The sequence below is a fragment of the Eschrichtius robustus genome, chromosome X (genome assembly GCF_028021215.1).
Source record: "Eschrichtius robustus isolate mEscRob2 chromosome X, mEscRob2.pri, whole genome shotgun sequence".
Taxonomy (NCBI): Eukaryota; Metazoa; Chordata; class Mammalia; order Artiodactyla; family Eschrichtiidae; genus Eschrichtius; species Eschrichtius robustus.
In genome coordinates this window covers 16903077-16920170 of record NC_090845.1, presented here as the reverse complement: position 1 = coordinate 16920170, position 17094 = coordinate 16903077, and the positions used below count along the sequence as shown (strand labels likewise).

The 17094-nt window shown below is 40.5% G+C and overlaps 1 protein-coding gene across 1 annotated transcript in view; it reads left to right on the top strand.

Annotated features, from left to right (window-relative positions):
• The window catches only part of MAP3K15 (mitogen-activated protein kinase kinase kinase 15), a 147301-nt gene that overhangs the window by 96068 nt on the left and 34139 nt on the right, over positions 1-17094 (top strand). The window contains exons 10-13 of the mRNA XM_068532581.1: positions 2473-2623; positions 4080-4187; positions 12138-12187; positions 14183-14278. Of these exons, the coding sequence (XP_068388682.1) occupies positions 2473-2623; positions 4080-4187; positions 12138-12187; positions 14183-14278 (405 nt within the window). The remainder of the gene's footprint in view (positions 1-2472; positions 2624-4079; positions 4188-12137; positions 12188-14182; positions 14279-17094) is intronic.

The window sequence follows — 17094 nt, the reverse complement described above, 5'->3', positions numbered from 1 at the left end:
TTATACAGCCATTAAAATGTGTAAGAAAGAATACTTGGAGACATGGAAATGTGTTCATGGTTTATCACTGAATAAGAAAAGCCAGATGCAGGGTATATTTTTCTATATCAGTGCTCAGACTTTGACATTATCAGAATCACCTGTGTTGATTAAAACACAGATTGCTGGGCCTAACCCTTCGGATTTCTGGTTCAAAGGGTGTAGGGTGGGGGCCTGAGAATTTGCATTTAGAAATTACAAGCTGACGCTAGTCTGGGGACCACACTTTGAGAACTACTGTTTTATATGGACTCATTTTAATTAAAAACCTCTGTTTCATATGTGACTCAGAGGAGGGTCTGGGAGGGTTGGGCAATAGCGGACTTCCCAATAGACATTAAGCTCCATTAGAGTTGTGGTTATATTATTGATTGCTACAGTTTCATAATAGATTCTCAGTAGATATTTGTATAATGAGAAAATGATGAGTCATGGATTTGCTCCAACATATTGATAGTGACTGTCTCAGGGAGGTAGCAGGTTAAGAAGTTTGTAATCTGCTTTTTTAACTCTATTTTCTGATTTGTCTAAAATGCATTTGGATTACTTACATAATTTAAAATTTTTTACTTTTAACGATCCATGTTCGTCTGTCCCCTTCTATTTCTCAGCTCAGTGGGCCAATCTGGACTCTCAGGGGTAGGAATCTCAACGTTCATATCTAGTTTGACTGTATTTCTTTCCCATCTGGAGGACTTAAGTTTGACCCTGAAACCCTATTAACCTCTTGAAAGTTTTCTGAGGCTGAGAGAACACAGAGGCAGGCTGAGCTTCCAGCCCTCCTGGAGTGGCTGCTGTTTGCAGAATTCTAATTTTAAGGTGCATTGTTGCATCTGAGCCAGACAGAGCTGACTCTGGAGAGGAGACCTGAGGCGTGAATACATTCCTGTTACATCAGAACCTGGACTGACTTACAGTGTTGGTACCTATTGTTGTGGGTTCAAGACCACCCTGAGGTTCACGATTTGCTAGAAGAACTCACAGAACTCAGAAAAGCTATTCTACTCATGGTTATGGTTTATTGCAGTAAGAGTATATAGATTAAAAGCAGCAAAGGCAAAAGGCACATAGGGCAGAGCTCAGGAGAGACCAGGCATAAGCTTCCAGTTGTCCTCTCCCAGTGGAGCCATGGACAGTGCTTAATTCTCCCAGCAATGATATGTGACAACATGTACAAATTATTGTCAACCAGGGAAGCTCACCAAGCCTTGGTGTCCAGGGTTTTTACTGGGGGTCAATTATGTAGCCATGAAGCACCCACGTAGCTGACCTTAGTCACTGAGTCCCCAGCCTCTCTGGAGATCACACTGGTACAGCATGGCCCAAGGTCCCCACCATGAATCATACTGTTAGCGTAAACTAGCTGGCCTGGTGCAAGGCCCCAGGTAGACAGAGACTCTTAGCAGGCAGGATATCCCAAGGGCTTAGAAGTGATCTCTCAGAAGCCAGTCAAGGGCCACACCTTTCTTTGGAATGTATACTTGGGCAACCCAGTCCTGCTGAATTAATCCTTTACTACACAGTACCCAAGCAAGTCAGTCAGAGCCTAGCTGATCTGCCTTCCCAGGATAGCTCCAGACTTTATCCTCAAAGGGCAAAATAATACTCTGATACTATCAGCAGAAACACCTCCCCACCAACCCCATTCACTACCAGAGAGGATGTGACTACCACTGCCTGGCAACTATGTTTCAAAGAGTTCAGTTTGCCTAAAGATAGTAAAGGTGTGGTGAGATTGAAGACCTTATAAATTCAACATCTACCAGGTCAGATCTAATTTTTTTTAAAAGAAAGTACATCGAGTTTAATATTAGTGATTGCCAGAGGTCAAAGAGGGGATGGGGATGGGAAGGAAGTTGGCGTGGCTATAGAAGGGAAACATGAGGGATCCTTGTGGATGGAAATATTTTCTATCTTGACTGTATCAATGTCAGTATCCTGATTGTGATATTATTCTAGAATTTTACATGATGTTACCATTGGGGTAAACCAAGGGCACATGGGATCTCTCTGTATTGTTTCTTATAACTATGTAAATATATAATTATCTCAAAATAAAAAGGGTAGTTAGAAAAGAAGAAGATACTGAGTTTGAAATTTTGTCATTTTGCAGTTGCTTTGAAGTTCAAACCACTTGCTCTTGTTAATTAAGATAGCAAATGCTTGCCAGTCTCTATGCTTTGCACACAATGTACCAAAACTGAGGTTTAGCCCAATGTTGGTAAAAGCAATGTTGTATGTTTGTTGGACAAGCTTATTTTGCCCCGTTTGGGTTTCTTTTAATTAAGTATGTGGTTGCCAAATTATTAAGAAGTACTTGCTACACACTGTGAATTTAAGAAATAAGGCTTTTGGGAAACTTCTTTTAAAGGGAGTAGAACTGAATTCCGTTTCTTTGGGAATCTAATTTATTGGTGCTCATGATTTTTCCAGGTACCTGCGATCATTAGTTCAGAACTTGTTATTAATTCAGCGCTTCAAGAAACCCATTATTGAACATTCACCCAGGCAAGAACGGCTGAACTTCTGGTTAGATATAATTTTTGAGGCAACAAATGAAGTTACTAATGGACTCAGATTTCCAGTAAGAGATGCTAAATCCATTTTTTTAAGATAAAAAAAAAAAGAAACTGGGGTTGGTACTATCTAATTATTGAATACTCTGAAAGGAAGAAACCCTTAGAGTAACTGAAAATGTTAAAAGAGCCATCAATCTTATGTAGAATCAGCCAGCGAGAGATCAACTCACTAGAAAAAGCTGGCTATATCCTCTAAAATAGTGGTTCTCAACTAGGAGTGATTTTTGTCCCCCAGAGGCCGTTTGGAAACGTCTGGAGACATTTTGGTTGTCATAACTGTGGGAAAGGTGTTGCTACTGGCATCTAGTGGGGTGGAGGCCAAGGATGCCACTAAACCTCCCACAATGCACAGGACAGTCTCCTGCCCCCAACACAGAATTATCCAGCCCAAAATGTCCATAGTGCTGAGGAGGAGAAACTTGGTTCCACAACAATGCAACACTAATAGTAAAATTTTCAAATTCACAGCTGTTTCCTGTTGAGCTTTGGTTTGCCTCCAGTGCCACTAATTACTTTTTAAAACTTTATTGAAAAGCAAAACCGCTTTTAGCTTTTCATTGAGTTTTTGTTTCAGTTTTATGATCATCTTATAAGGAGTCATAAGTAAGACATCTAAGCATCCCAGAAACTGAACTTCAGATAATTGTGTTTCGTGTTTATGTCATAAGATTTTGTGAACATTCAGTGTTCAGAATTTCATGAAACATCGAATAAAAGATTACGTTGTTTGAAATGATTATGATAATGATTTTGTGCCTGGGTAATAAGTTTTTAAATCTTCTTTGAATTATGAAATATTTCAAACCTACTGAAAGGTACAAAAAAAATAATGGGACAGACACTCATGTAATCTCTACCCCAGTTTAGCAATAAACATTTGCTTTGGAAATTCATTCTCTCTCTATCTCTCTCCCCCTTTTTTACCCCGTTCCTCTTCATCTCTCCCTCCTCCTCTCCTTCCTTCCTTCCCTCCCTCCCTCCCTCTCCCCCAGCAAAATAAAATATGACTGATGGACTGTCACCTCACTCTTCGTCCTCTTGCATTTTTTGCAGACTTGGGTACCTACCTGTGGATTCTCAAGTTTACTTCCTAATTTCTCTCAAAAACTGTAGCCTTCCTTTCTTCTCTGTGACTTCCTCGGGCAAGCCTTTCTTGGCCCCTCTGTCTCAAGAAGTGTCCCCCACCCCTTCCTCACCATTATTCTGCCTTATTTTCTTCAGAGGTCTGTATGTTATGTTATTGCATATCCTTGTCTGTTGGTTACACTGTCTGCCCCATCAGAGCATAGACCTCCCATAGGGAAGGGATTGTGGGCCGCCGTATCCACTGGTCCTAGAGCAGGGTTGCTGCATAGTAAGTACACGTAGAGGATCTGTGGAGTCCAGAGCTTCCCACTTCCTCACTGGGCAAGATAACCTATGTGGCATGTTCCCACACATTACAGAAATCTGCTCTTTTAGGTTCTGGTGATAGAACCAACCAAAGTCTACCAGCCTTCGTATGTCTCTATAAACAGTGAAGCTGAGGAGAGGACAGTTTCTCTGTGGCACGTCTCACCCACGGAAATGGTAAGAAAACAATCATAAACAGCTCTCTCTTTATTCTGTATTATTTAATGAAAAATTCAGTTTTCAAGTAGGAGAGTCAACTATATTGTACTTGAAAGAACAGGCACCCATGCCTAACTTCTGAGTTACAGGAGTATATGAGAGAGTGTAATCACAGATGGAGGAAAGGAAGCAGGGTTTTCCAAATATATATATTTGTATTATATGTATAGCTATGTGTGTATATACATATGTGTATATATATGTGTGTGTGTGTATATATATATGTATTTATATACGAATGAATATAAACTTGTGGAAAAAAATGAGTTAAACCATGAAGGAAGTGGATAAGGAATAAAGTGAAAGTCCCTCCAAATCCCCCAAACTTGGTATGTATTCCCGTCACCAATGATTTGATGGATGTCCATCTATACCTTTCTCTAAGCTCAGTTATGTATGTATAATGTGTGTATACATATATCCATTATGTATATAATATACATATGTATAGGGGGAAGAAGCATTTTCATTAATGTGAGATCATATGGTGAGATTTGTTATTTTGCAACTTACTCTTTTTAAGTGATCCATACATCATGGGCAGTTTTTCATATAGCACACACTGATCCACCCGATTTTTATTTTATTTTATTTTTTGAGCACCCGATTTTTAAAATGTGATATTCCCTATATTCCCATATCATGGTGGTGCATTTCCGGGTATGGATGAGCCATAATTTATTTTACCACTTTCCTGCTAATGCACATTTAGGTTTCAGTTTTGCATTCTAGCTGATGGTAAATACGCCAGTGCACATCCTGGCGGTTACACCCTACCGCGCACAGGTAGATGTTTCAGGAGCAAAGAGTCCCAGAATTGGACCTGCTGGCTTCAAGACTACATATGTTTAAAATTCGATAGCTACTGTCAAATTCGTACCATCCTAACTTATACTTACACCAGCAATATAGGAGAGGAAACATTTTCATTGCCCATTAAAGATATTACACAAATGCTGGGCCAGGCCTCATGTTTTGTGGTAACAGCTACATTTTCATCTGTATTTGTCTAAAGTACTTCATCAGATTTTTTCTTTAATAAAATATTCTGTAGTAATAAAAAGAGGTAGCACCTTTGACAAGTGCATTAGACAGATCTATTTGCTATGTCTGTGTTTTCATGGAGTGTGGGGAGAGTTCTGCCATCAACTTGGCAAAGAAGGATTTTTTCCCCCTGGAAACAAGATTGTGAGCAATTATGTCTTAATCAGGTAAAAATAAGCAATATCTTCAAAAATAAAATACAACATCAGAGAATAAGGAGAGGCTCAGAATCATATTGGAAACACTTTATCAGAAATAGTCATGATACAACAACTTTCCATTGTTCAATGGGCATAAAGTTTCAGTTACGCTAGATAAATAAGTCATAGAGAGCTGCTGTACAGCACAGTGCCTATACTTAACAATATGGGATTGTGCACTTCACATTTGTTAAGAGGGTAAATATCAGGTGTGTTCTTACCACACACACAAATAAAAACAAAACCCAAGGGACACAAGGACACTTTGGGAGGTGTTGGATATATCTACTGCCTTGATTGTGGTGATGGTATCACAAGTGTTGGCATATGTCCAAACTCATCAAATTATGCACATTAAATAGGTGCAGTTCTTTCTATATCACTTATACTTCAATAAAGGTACATATGAAAAATATATAGTCATGAATGATATTTCAAGTTACCTTAGTCTGCTTGAGCTGCTGTAACAGAATACCACAGACTGGGTGTCTTAAACCAGTGGTCCCCAACCTTATTGGCACCGGGGACTGGTTTTGTGGAAGGCAGTTTTTCCACAGACCTGGGGGGCGGGGGGGATGATTCAGGCGGTAATGTGAGCTATGGGGAGCGGCAGATGAAGCTTCGCTCGCTTGCCTGCCCGCCCGCCCACCCTCCACTCATCTCCTGCTGTGCAACCGGATTCCTAACAGGCCACAGACCGGTACTGGTCCACAGCCCAGGGTTTGGGGACCCCTGGCTCAAACAACAGAAATTTGTTTCTCACAGTTCTGGAGGCTGGAAAGTCTGAGATCAGGGTGCCAGCATGGTCAGGTTCTGGTGAGAACCCTCCTCCTGGTTTGCAGATGGTGGTCTTCTTGCCCTGTTCTCACATAATGGAAAGAGGGATACAGAACTCTCTCCTGTCTCTTCTTATATAGGGCACTAATCCCATCACGAGGGCTCCACCCTGGTGATCTAATCACCTCTCAAAGGCCACCATCTCCAAATACCATCACACTGGGGGCTAGGGCTCCAACATATGAATTTGTGGAGACACAAACATTAAGTCTGTAACACAAATGTAAGCCAGTAACCTTGTCTAATATTTAACAGCGAAGCAACCTTCTCCTCATTGATAAGAGAGTCAGTAGCCATTAGTGAAGATGAGCCGCCGTAATGTGCTGGGGTATTTTTCCTGCACTGTGTGCTTTAAATATTTGAGCAAAAGAGAAGGAGCTAGAATAAGATACATACATGGTGTTCATACAGATATAGCTCATTTGAAGAATGCATGTATCTTCTATTAAATTTGCCTCTTTGGGTTTTTTTTAACCTTTTATTGAAGTATAACACACACACAAAAGTGTATAACTCATAAATGTACAATTTGATGGATTTTTTATCAAGTGAACACACCTAAGTAACCAGTGCAACCCAGGGAAGGGAACATTAGCAGGCCCCCACCCCCCAAAGCCCTACTTATGTTCCACCCTCCAGGTACCACTGCCATGAAGCACCCTGTCCTCAGTGTTGGGATTCTTGTACTAGAGGCCAACCTTGCTTACATTGTTTGTGTCATTGATGCCACTGTGATGCAAGAGAATTTTCAAAATTCTGATCTGTAACCTCACTATTCCATTGATAGAGGTAACAAAACACCTCATTTTTAAATTTTTATTGGGGTATAGTTGATTTACAATGTTGTGTTAGTTTCAGGTGTACAGCAAAGTGAATCTGTTATACATATATCCACTCTTTTTTTAGATTCTTTTCCCGTATAGGCCATTATAGAGTATTGAGTAGAGTTCCCTGTGCTATATAGTAGGTCCTTATTAGTTATCTATTTTATATATAGTAGTGGGTATGTGTCAATCCCAATCTCCCAATTTATCCCTCCCCCCCCTTACCCCCCAGTAACCATAGTTTATTTTTTACATCTGTAACTCTATTTCTGTTTTGTAGATAAGTTCATTTGTAGCCTTTTTTTTTTTAGATTCCACATGTAAGCAATATCATATATTTGTTTTTCTGTGTCTGACTTACTTCACTCAGTATGACAATCTCTAGGTCCATCCATATTGCTGCAAATGGCATTATTTTGTTCTTTTTACGGCTGAGTAATATTCCATTGTATATAGGTACCAAATCTTCTTTATCTGTTCCTCTGTTGATGGACATTTAGGTTGCTTCCATGTCCTGGCTATTGTAAATAGTGCTGCAGTGAACATTGGGGTACATGTGTCTTTTTGAATTATGGTTTTCTCTGGGTATATGCCCAGTAGTGGGATTGCTGGGTCATATGGTAATTCTATTTTTAGTTTTTTAAGCAACCTCCATACTGTTCTCCATAGTGGCTGTATCAATTTACATTCCCACCAATAGTGCAAGAGGGTTCCCTTTTCTCCACACCCTCTCCAGCATTTATTGTTTGTAGATTTTTTGATGATGGCCATTCTGACTGGTGCGAACACCTCATATTTTGACAAGTAGTTATGGAAGAAACTAATCGTATTAAAGTGACTCTTCATACTTTTAGAGCAAAATGGTTTTGTTCTCATGGAATTCTACAAACCTATAATGGTTGCAGGTCTTTAATGGGAATTTCCATCGGTACATATAGTATCTCACTAGTTGTAAATGTTTTACTTTGTTTGTATATAGTCTGTAATAAGAAATAGAAAGAACTATATAAGCAGCAAATGGTAGTTTTCCTTGTCTGAGGAAATGTTTTGCACAGTGCTTGGTAGTTGTCAGAGCAAATGTCTGAGAGAAATATAAATTGCCTTTTTTTCTTTGAGAGGAAGGCTTTGCTTTTGCCTTCATTTACATTTTTGAAATTCTGCAGGTTGTGGAAGCAAGCAGATTAGCCTGGAGTGAAAGGATAACTTCTCTCCACAGACTTGCGGTTCTTCCCGGTGGGCTGTGGTGGTGGGAAGCAATCACACAGGCACACGTTCACCTGCAGACAGCACCACTGTAACATTAGATTAAGGTCTGCTTCATCAGCCGGGGATTCAGAAACGTACGCTGGTCAGTGTTTAACCACCAGCTCTCCAGGGGATATGGGAGCAGAGGACCGATTTGTAGTGTTTACTGATTTCTGTGGTGTAAATACTCCCATCATGGCCAGTTTCACGCAACCAACATCAGGTCACCGAGCACAGGGTTAGGAAGAGATGTGTACAATGGCTTCCCAAGCTGGTGCGAGCTCGCCCAGCACAGCGATGCGGGCAGGCTGCATAGAGCAGGAGCAAATGCGGTGTTTCTCCCTCAGCTTCTCGTGGGCCCCAAAGTCACCAACAGGTGCACTGCGGCCACCATTGCTATCCATACGGGTAGGGCTGCTGGTTTTGGAAAGCTCTTTGGGAGGTGCCTTTTATGCTTATGTTAGCGACTGGAACATCTCACACAAAAAGTCTATGCTTTTAACACAAAAATCCCCCCTCCCTGAAAGTCCGCATCCTGGGGGTAGGAGGGCAGAGGCTGAGTCAGCACCTCGGGGATCCTGAAGGAGTCCCCTCCCTCTGACTTCCCGGCCCATTTCTACAGAGCCCACCCCGGCTCTGCTTCCAGTGCACTGTTACTGGGGGCTTCTGGCACTGTGGAAAGCTAAAATCTTGAATCTGTTTCCTCATCATGATTTGGTGAAATATCCCCTCTCAGGAAAGATTAAAATGCTGCCTTACAGGAGGCTCGGGACAGGAGGAGAACAGTCATAGCTTTCCTGACTGACCCGCCAGGACACCACCAGATAGCTCATGAAAGACTCCCCTTGCAGATACAAGAGAGCACAGACTTCACGGTTCCATTTGTATAATATTCCAGAACAGGCAACGCTCTCCACAGTGGGACAAGTGAGAATAGCAGTCGCCTTTGGGTCGACAGCAGTGACTGGGAACAGGGGGTCTGAGGGAATCTTCTGCTGCTGATGTTCTGTCTCTTGGTTTAGATGCTGGTTACAGTGGCTCTTCATTTTGTGGAAATTTATTGAGATGATCACTGTACCCTTTTCTGAATGTATGCTCTATTTCAGCTTAAAAGTTTAGTACTAATTAAAAAAACACTTGTAGTGGCCCTCTTGATATTCCCCAATCATTATTGGATCCTGTGACTTTCCAGATAAAAGTCAAACACTTTTATTAAGTGTCAAGCCCCTATTATAACCCTGCCCTCCTTCTCCTCCCTCCTTCTCCTCCCCCTCCCCGACCCTCAGCCCCAGCCAGACCTTCATCTGTCATCTCACAGTCCCCTGAGCTGGCCCTGCAGGAGTTCACATCTGCTCTTTTGTTCTCATCCTTCTCCCTCCCTGGAATTCATTCTTCCAATTACCCAAGTCCTAACTTTTGCAAAGGTGTCTCTAACCACCCTTCCCCTCCTTCCATCCTTCCATTGAACGTCTGTTGGCTACCCAGTTGTCTGTATCATGTGCGAAGTACATCCTATCGCTTATTTATCCGTTTTCCAAAGTGTCTCCCCAACTGCTCTGCAAGCCCATGCACGACTTCTATATTTTTATATCTGTAGGACCTATGAAGCAGGAACCCCCCACCCAATGCCTATTGATTATGATGTAAAGGGAAAGCGGAGGGGAGGTCCGTGTGGTTTACTTCTGTTTTTTTTTAATTTTTTTAAATTTAATTTTATTAATTTTTTTGGCCGCACCACGCAGCATGTAGGATCTTAGTTCCCTGACCAGGGATCAAACCCGTGCCCCCTGCAGTGGAAGTGCAGAGTCTTGACCACTGGACCGCCAAGGAAGTCCCTCCATGTGGTTTACTTCTTAACCAGTAAATCTTCCTCCTGAATCGAGAAGTTCCCTAAAGCTACCCTAGAGTAAACCTACCGTCCGGGAATACTTTGAAAACTTGTGTGGTTGAGCTTTCTATATACATACAGCCTCTTGCAGGCTCTCTCGAATCTGCCCTCGTTCATATTTCTGTACCTGAATCCGAAGCAGACTCCCGTTCTCCACCACTACCCTCTTTCAGTGACTTGGAACACATCCGTCCTCTGAAATACACTGAGTCTTTCTATAAAGATGGGTCTGATGTGATAGCTTTCATGTTTTCATCCACTTTCATCTTTCACAGCTCTCAGTGATTCTCACACAGAGGGGAGGCTTAAAGTCCTGTTGATGGCCTCCAGAGGCCTGCATGATCTCCCTAACCTCCTCTCCCACTCCCCCCTCACTCACTCCACTCCCGTCTCACTCCCCTCCTTGCTGGTCCCCAAACCTGCAAAGCACACTGCTGCCTCAGGGCCTTTGCACTTGCTGTTTCCTCTGCCCGGAACTGGTCCCCCAGTTAATCTGCATGGCTCACTCCCTCACCCCCTTTAGCTTTCTGCTTGAAAACTCATGACTTCCTGCCCCACCTTAATGCCCTTTGCTGTGTTATTTGTGTTCATAGTACTTTTCACCCTCCACCATGCTCTTCACTTACTATTTGATTTATTATCTATCTCCCCTCACTCGATTGTAAGCCCCATGAGGGCGGGAGTTTTGTCATTCTCTGTCATGTCCCTGCTGGTTCGTTGCCTAGTGCATAATAGGTGTTTCATCAACATGTCTGGATGGATCTTCTCCCATTGGGAACCATCCTCCCAGCTGTGCCTGTTGCCATTGCTCCAGGATGGCAGGAAACTTGTCACCCGATCGCTTGTGGCTGTTCTCCTGAGCCATATGCTCAGTCGTTTGGCTCTGACACTTCTCTTCTCTGGGAGGCTTAGCTGGTCATTTATGGCATTCCTCAGGCTAACCTAATGTATTTGCTTATTTAAAATTATTCTCTGTTGTTGTAATGTATTGGTATTGTAGCCTGTGGCCCTTCTAAAACTGGGAATTCAGACACTCCTTCTGAGGCTTAGCTTTGTTCATAGTTTAAGGGCAAGGGATGGTGGTGGAGGGAGAGGACAGAGTTATATATGTATTTTTTAAGTGCGTCTTGTACAGATTGAAATCCCAGTTAGTCTTTGTATTAGTCATGGTAGGCTAGATGCTAAAACAAACATCCCCCAAATATCAGTTTATCTATGATGATAAAAGTTCATCTATGCCTCATGTCATGTCCAGGTTGGCAGGGTCCCCATTCCATCTGGTAGTGGATGGGGAAAGAGAATGTAGAGGAGAGGATTGCTGTGGAGGTTTCTAATGAGCCAAGCCCACAGGTGGAGCACATCACTCTTGTTCACATCCCATTGGTCAGAACTCCATCAAATGACCCCACCTAGCTGCTCAGGAGGCTGGGAAATGTAGTCTAGTTATGTGCCCAGGGAGAAAAAGAAATAAAGATCGGTGAACACTGACTGGTGTCTGCCACATTCTTGCCTCTCCAAACATTTTTGTGGGTCATTCAACTTCAGTGGGCTGTTCCCAAACTCATCTTAGAGTTTTCCTGATACGTTGACAGAAGATGAAAGGCTGCTCACTGTGTATGTACTGTATGCCTATTGTTTCTATTTCAAATTTAGATCATTTGTTCTAAACTGGATTAGAGACACAAATGAATTTTTACAATAGATTAGAAAATGTTTCTGGTGTTCCAAGTTATGCGAAATATCTTGCTTTAACTGCTAAATTCTATTGAAAGTAAAAAATAGCAGAAGCGATTGACCATAGAATGAAACCAAAAATGATTCTTTGCATGGAAAACATCAAACTACTGACTTTTGTCCTTGATTCCTGCAGAAACAAATTCATGAATGGAATTTTACAGCCTCTTCCATTAGAGGAATAAGGTAAGAACATAAGAGAAAATGTAATTATTGTTTTAAAACAAATAATGATGTTGTTTTTATCACTTTGTTTCTACTTATTTATAATATGTGGTGTTCTCATTTTTAACAGAATCCAAAACAGACTATTTTCTCTCTCGTTGCCCTGCCCGAGCTTGTTCATCATGTGCTGCTAGTAAGGGCTTCTTGGCTTGTTATAGCAGAGTAGCTGTTTTTGTATCCAACAGACGAAACTCTCTTGTCTCAAACTTTTTTAAAACAAGAAGTTATGTGTGTAGAAAGATAAAGTGTTTCTTCTTTGAGCCAATGATGTTCATGTGCTCAGGGACCCCCAGAACTGAAGCTGGGAGTTACTTGATAATGATACTTGGCTGGGATCTCCTGGGCAGAGTAATGGAGCCAAGGGCATTGTTATTGGCAGGTGAGTAAGGTGGTGTATTCCCAGGAGAGGCCTGCCACTTGCTGTTTGGTTCAGGAGCACTGACCATTTGGGCCTGAATTGTGTGGCTGCACTCTGAGTCTGACCCTGCCAGCACACCCAAGGGTGGGAGGAACTCTGGAGTAGATCTGAGTTCTAATCCCTCTTTTACTGTTTGACCTTGAGCAAATCATTCAGCCTCTCTAGGACTCAGTATCTTCATAGTTTCCATCATATTAAGGGCTTGGACTAGAACTCTATGTCTTTTCTCTGATTCTCAGACCACAGGCCAATGAATGAATCCCTGTTACCCCAGATGCAGCATGATCCTTTCCTAGACACGTCAGTGTTTAAATTGGAGTAATGTTTACATCACTTTTAAAGGGAGAGAAATCATTTAAGAACACAGTAGCATATTTGAATAATACTGCTCAGAAAATATAAGATAATTCAAAAGGTGTTAAACATTTTCAAACATGTACTACTCAGAAACTAAGTTGTATGATAACACGTAGTCAAGAACCTTCTGTTTGTACCTTCTCATAGAGATACCTCTTGCTGCCATTTTAGCCATCAACAGGGATGTGCAAAGGGCCTGGGGTGAATCAGACCCTGGAACCAATGTGACATGAAGAGCATGTGTTGAACATTCCCAAGGCTATCCAACTAACTGTGGTGGTTCCTTTAAAGATTGGTTTTGAAAAGTTACTCATGTATAAGCTAGTTTTAATTCATTTTAAATCACCCTGTACTGTTGCTGTTTCAACTCGTTATTTGTCATGTAATCCATAACATGTAAGGAATGGTCAAAGAAGCTATAATCTCAGGAAGAGACGACTTAGAAAGGGCAAGATAAAGTGGCTTCATTTGTCTGAAGGGCTAATCATAGAATCTAGCCTTTTGCATAGTGCCACCTGGCAAAATGAGGGCCATTGCGTAGGCTTTGGCACAGTGCAGGTAAAGAACTTTCTAGCAGTGAAATCCATCAGGAGATGGAATATGATGATTTTCTGTCACTGGATATTCCAGGCAAACTGAATATTGCCTGTTCAAGGAGCTGTAGAGTCAGATCCAGGCCTTTGGTGGGGATGGACCAGATAACATTTAAAGGCCTTTCTTGAGCTAAAATGCCATGTTTATTTCCACTTCCCTTGTGTGGCCACAAATACTGGGTCCTAATATTTTTCAAGTCTAGAAATTCCTTTGATATCACAATAAATTATTTCACAAATACCTTTTTAATGACCTTATAAACTCTTGAAGACAGAAACCATATTTTATTCCCATTCCTGCTGCCCATATGCTTTGCTTAACATTGAATAGATAGTAAGTTCTTGATACATATTAAAGTCTGTTGATGAATACAAACTCAAACATCAGCAAGATAAATGCCCCTCCTATTTAAATTTCATAGAGAAATAGAAGTCACTTTGGTGGGCGGGGGGGTATTTGTTAAAACATTAATGAAACTTTCAAATTTGTAAAACTGAAGAAAAGCTGTTTCTAGATCTTTCTCAAAAAATTAAATTGATATCAAAATTTATATATAATAAGCATTCTTACGTTTTGAAATTTTGCAGCATATCCAAGTTTGATGAACAGTGTTGTTTTCTTTACGTCCATGATAATTCTGATGACTTTCAAATCTACTTTTCCACTGAAGACCAGTGCAGTAGGTGAGTTTTAATCTGATTCAGGTATTTTCAATCTAATTATGGTGAATCACTTTTAAAGGGTCTTTGTTGTGAAAAATATTTATTTGCTATACTGCCTTTCCTAAAGTTTTAACTTATGAAAAATAATTTTTACAGCTTTATTGAGATATAATTCACATACCATGCAATTTGCTCATTTTAAAGTATAGAATTCAATCTTTCTTTTTTTAACATCTTTATTGGAGTATAATTGCTTTACAATGGTGTGTTCGTTTCTGCTTTATAACAAAGTGAATCAGTTATACATATACATATGTTCCCATATCTCTTCCCTCTTGCGTCTCCCTCCCTCCCACCCTCCCCATCCCACCCCTCTAGGTGGTCACAAAGCACCGAGCTGATCTCCCTGTGCTGTGCGGCTGCTTCCCACTAGCTATCTATTTTACATTTGGTAGTGTATATATGTCCATGCCACTCTCTCACCCTGTCACATCTTACCCTTCCCCCTCCCCATATCCTCAAGTCCATTCTCTAGTAGGTCTGTGTCTTTATTCCCGTCTTGCCACTAGGTTCTTCATGACCTTTTTTTTTTTTTTTCCTTAGATTCCATATATATGTGTTAGCATACTGTATTTGTTTTTCTCTTTCTGACTTACTTCACTCTGTATGACAGACTCTAACTCCATCCACCTCACTACAAATACCTCCATTTCATTTCTTTTTATGGCTGAGTAATATTCCATTGTATAAATGTGCCACATCTTCTTTATCCATTCATCTGATGACGGACACTTAGGTTGCTTCCATGTCCTGGCTATTGTAAATAGAGCTGCAATGAACATTTTGGTACATGACTCTTTTTGAATTATGGTTTTCTCAGGGTATATGCCCAGTAGTGGGATTGCTGGGTCGTATGGTAGTTCTATTTTTAGTTTTTTTAAGGAACCTCCATACTGTTCTCCATAGTGGCTGTATCAATTTACATTCCCACCAACAGTGCGAGAGGGTTCCCTTTTCTCCACACCCTCTCCAGCATTTATTGTTTCTAGATTTTTTGATGATGGCCATTCTGACCGGTGTGAGATGATATCTCATTGTAGTTTTGATTTGCATTTCTCTAATGATTAATGATGTTGAGCATTCTTTCACGTGTCTGTTGGCAATCTGTGTATCTTCTTTGGAGAAATGTCTATTTAGGTCTTCTGCCCATTTTTGGATTGGGTTGTTTGTTTTTTTTGTTATTGAGCTGCATGATCTGCTTGTTAATCTTGGAGATTAATCCTTTGTCAGTTGCTTCATTTGCAAATATTTTCTCCCATTCTGAGGGTTGTCTTTTGGTCTTGTTTATGATTTCCTTTGCTGTGCAAAAGCTTTTAGTTTCATTAAGTCCCATTTGTTTATTCGTGTTTTTATTTCCATTTCTCTAGGAGTTGGGTCACAAAGGATCTTGCTGTGATTGATGTCATAGAGTGTTCTGCCTATGTTTTCCTCTAAGAGTTTGATAGTGTCTGGCCTTACATTTAGGTCTTTTTTTTTTTTTAGTATATTCACAGTTTTGCAGCCATCACCACAATGTAATTTTAGATTATTTTCATCACTCCCAAAAGAAACGCAGTATCCATTAACAGTCACTCTCCATTTTCTCTCAACCTAACCCCACCCCCGCAATCCCAGTCCTCTGCAACCACTGAATCTACTTTCCGTCTTTACGAATTTGCCTATTCTTGACATTTCATATATATAGAATCATACAATATATGGTCTTTTGTGACTCGCTTCCTCCATTTATCATAATGTTTTCAAGTGTCATCCATGTTGTAACATGTATCAGATTTTCATTCCTTTTTGTGGCTGAATAATATTCCATTGTATGGATATATTTGATTTGTCTGTTCATGATTTGAAAGACACTTGGTTTGTTTTCACTTTCTGGCTATTGTGAATAATGCTGCCATAAACATTCACATGCAAGTTTTTGTGTCAACTTATGTTTTAATTTCTCTTGGAGCCAAATTACTGGGTCTTATGATAATTCTTTATTTAACTTTGAGGAATGGCCAGACTGTTTTCCCAGTTTACATTCCCATCAGCAATGTATGAAGGTTCCAGTTTCTCCACGTCCTCGCAATACTTGTTACTGTCTGTCCTTTTGATTGTAGCCATCCTAGTGGGTGTTAGGTGGAATCTCATTGTGGTTGTGTTTTGCATTTCCCTAATGACTAAAGATACCTAGGATCTTTTCATGACCTTACTGGCCATTTATATATCTTCTTTGGAGAACTACCTACTCAAATCCTTTGCCCAATTAAAACATTTTTTTAACTTTTTATTTTGGAAAATATTCAGACCTACAAGAAAGTTCACCCAGAACTCCCCACTGTTAACCATTTACCACATTTGTTTTACATTCTCTCTATATGCAGATGACTATTTTGTTCTGAACTGTTGAAGAGTAAGTTGTAGACATAATGCTCCATTACCTCTCAGTACTTCAGTACGTGCTTCCCTAAATACAAGAACATTCACTTATGTAATCACAGTACAGTAATCTAATCAGGAAACTAAGATTGATATGGTTCTATAATTTACAAACCTTAGCCAAATTTTACTTATTGTCCCACTAATGTCCTTTACAGTGAAACGAAAGATATTTTTTCTCTGGTTCATGATCTAAACCAGGACTACATAGTAACATTTAGCTGTCACGTCTGTATAGCCCCGCCTTTTATCTGGAACATTTCTTCATCAGTCTTTGTCTTTCTTGACTTAATGCTTTCAAAGAGTACAGGCAGTTTATCTTGTATAATCCTTCAATTTGGGTTGGTTTGCTGTTCCCT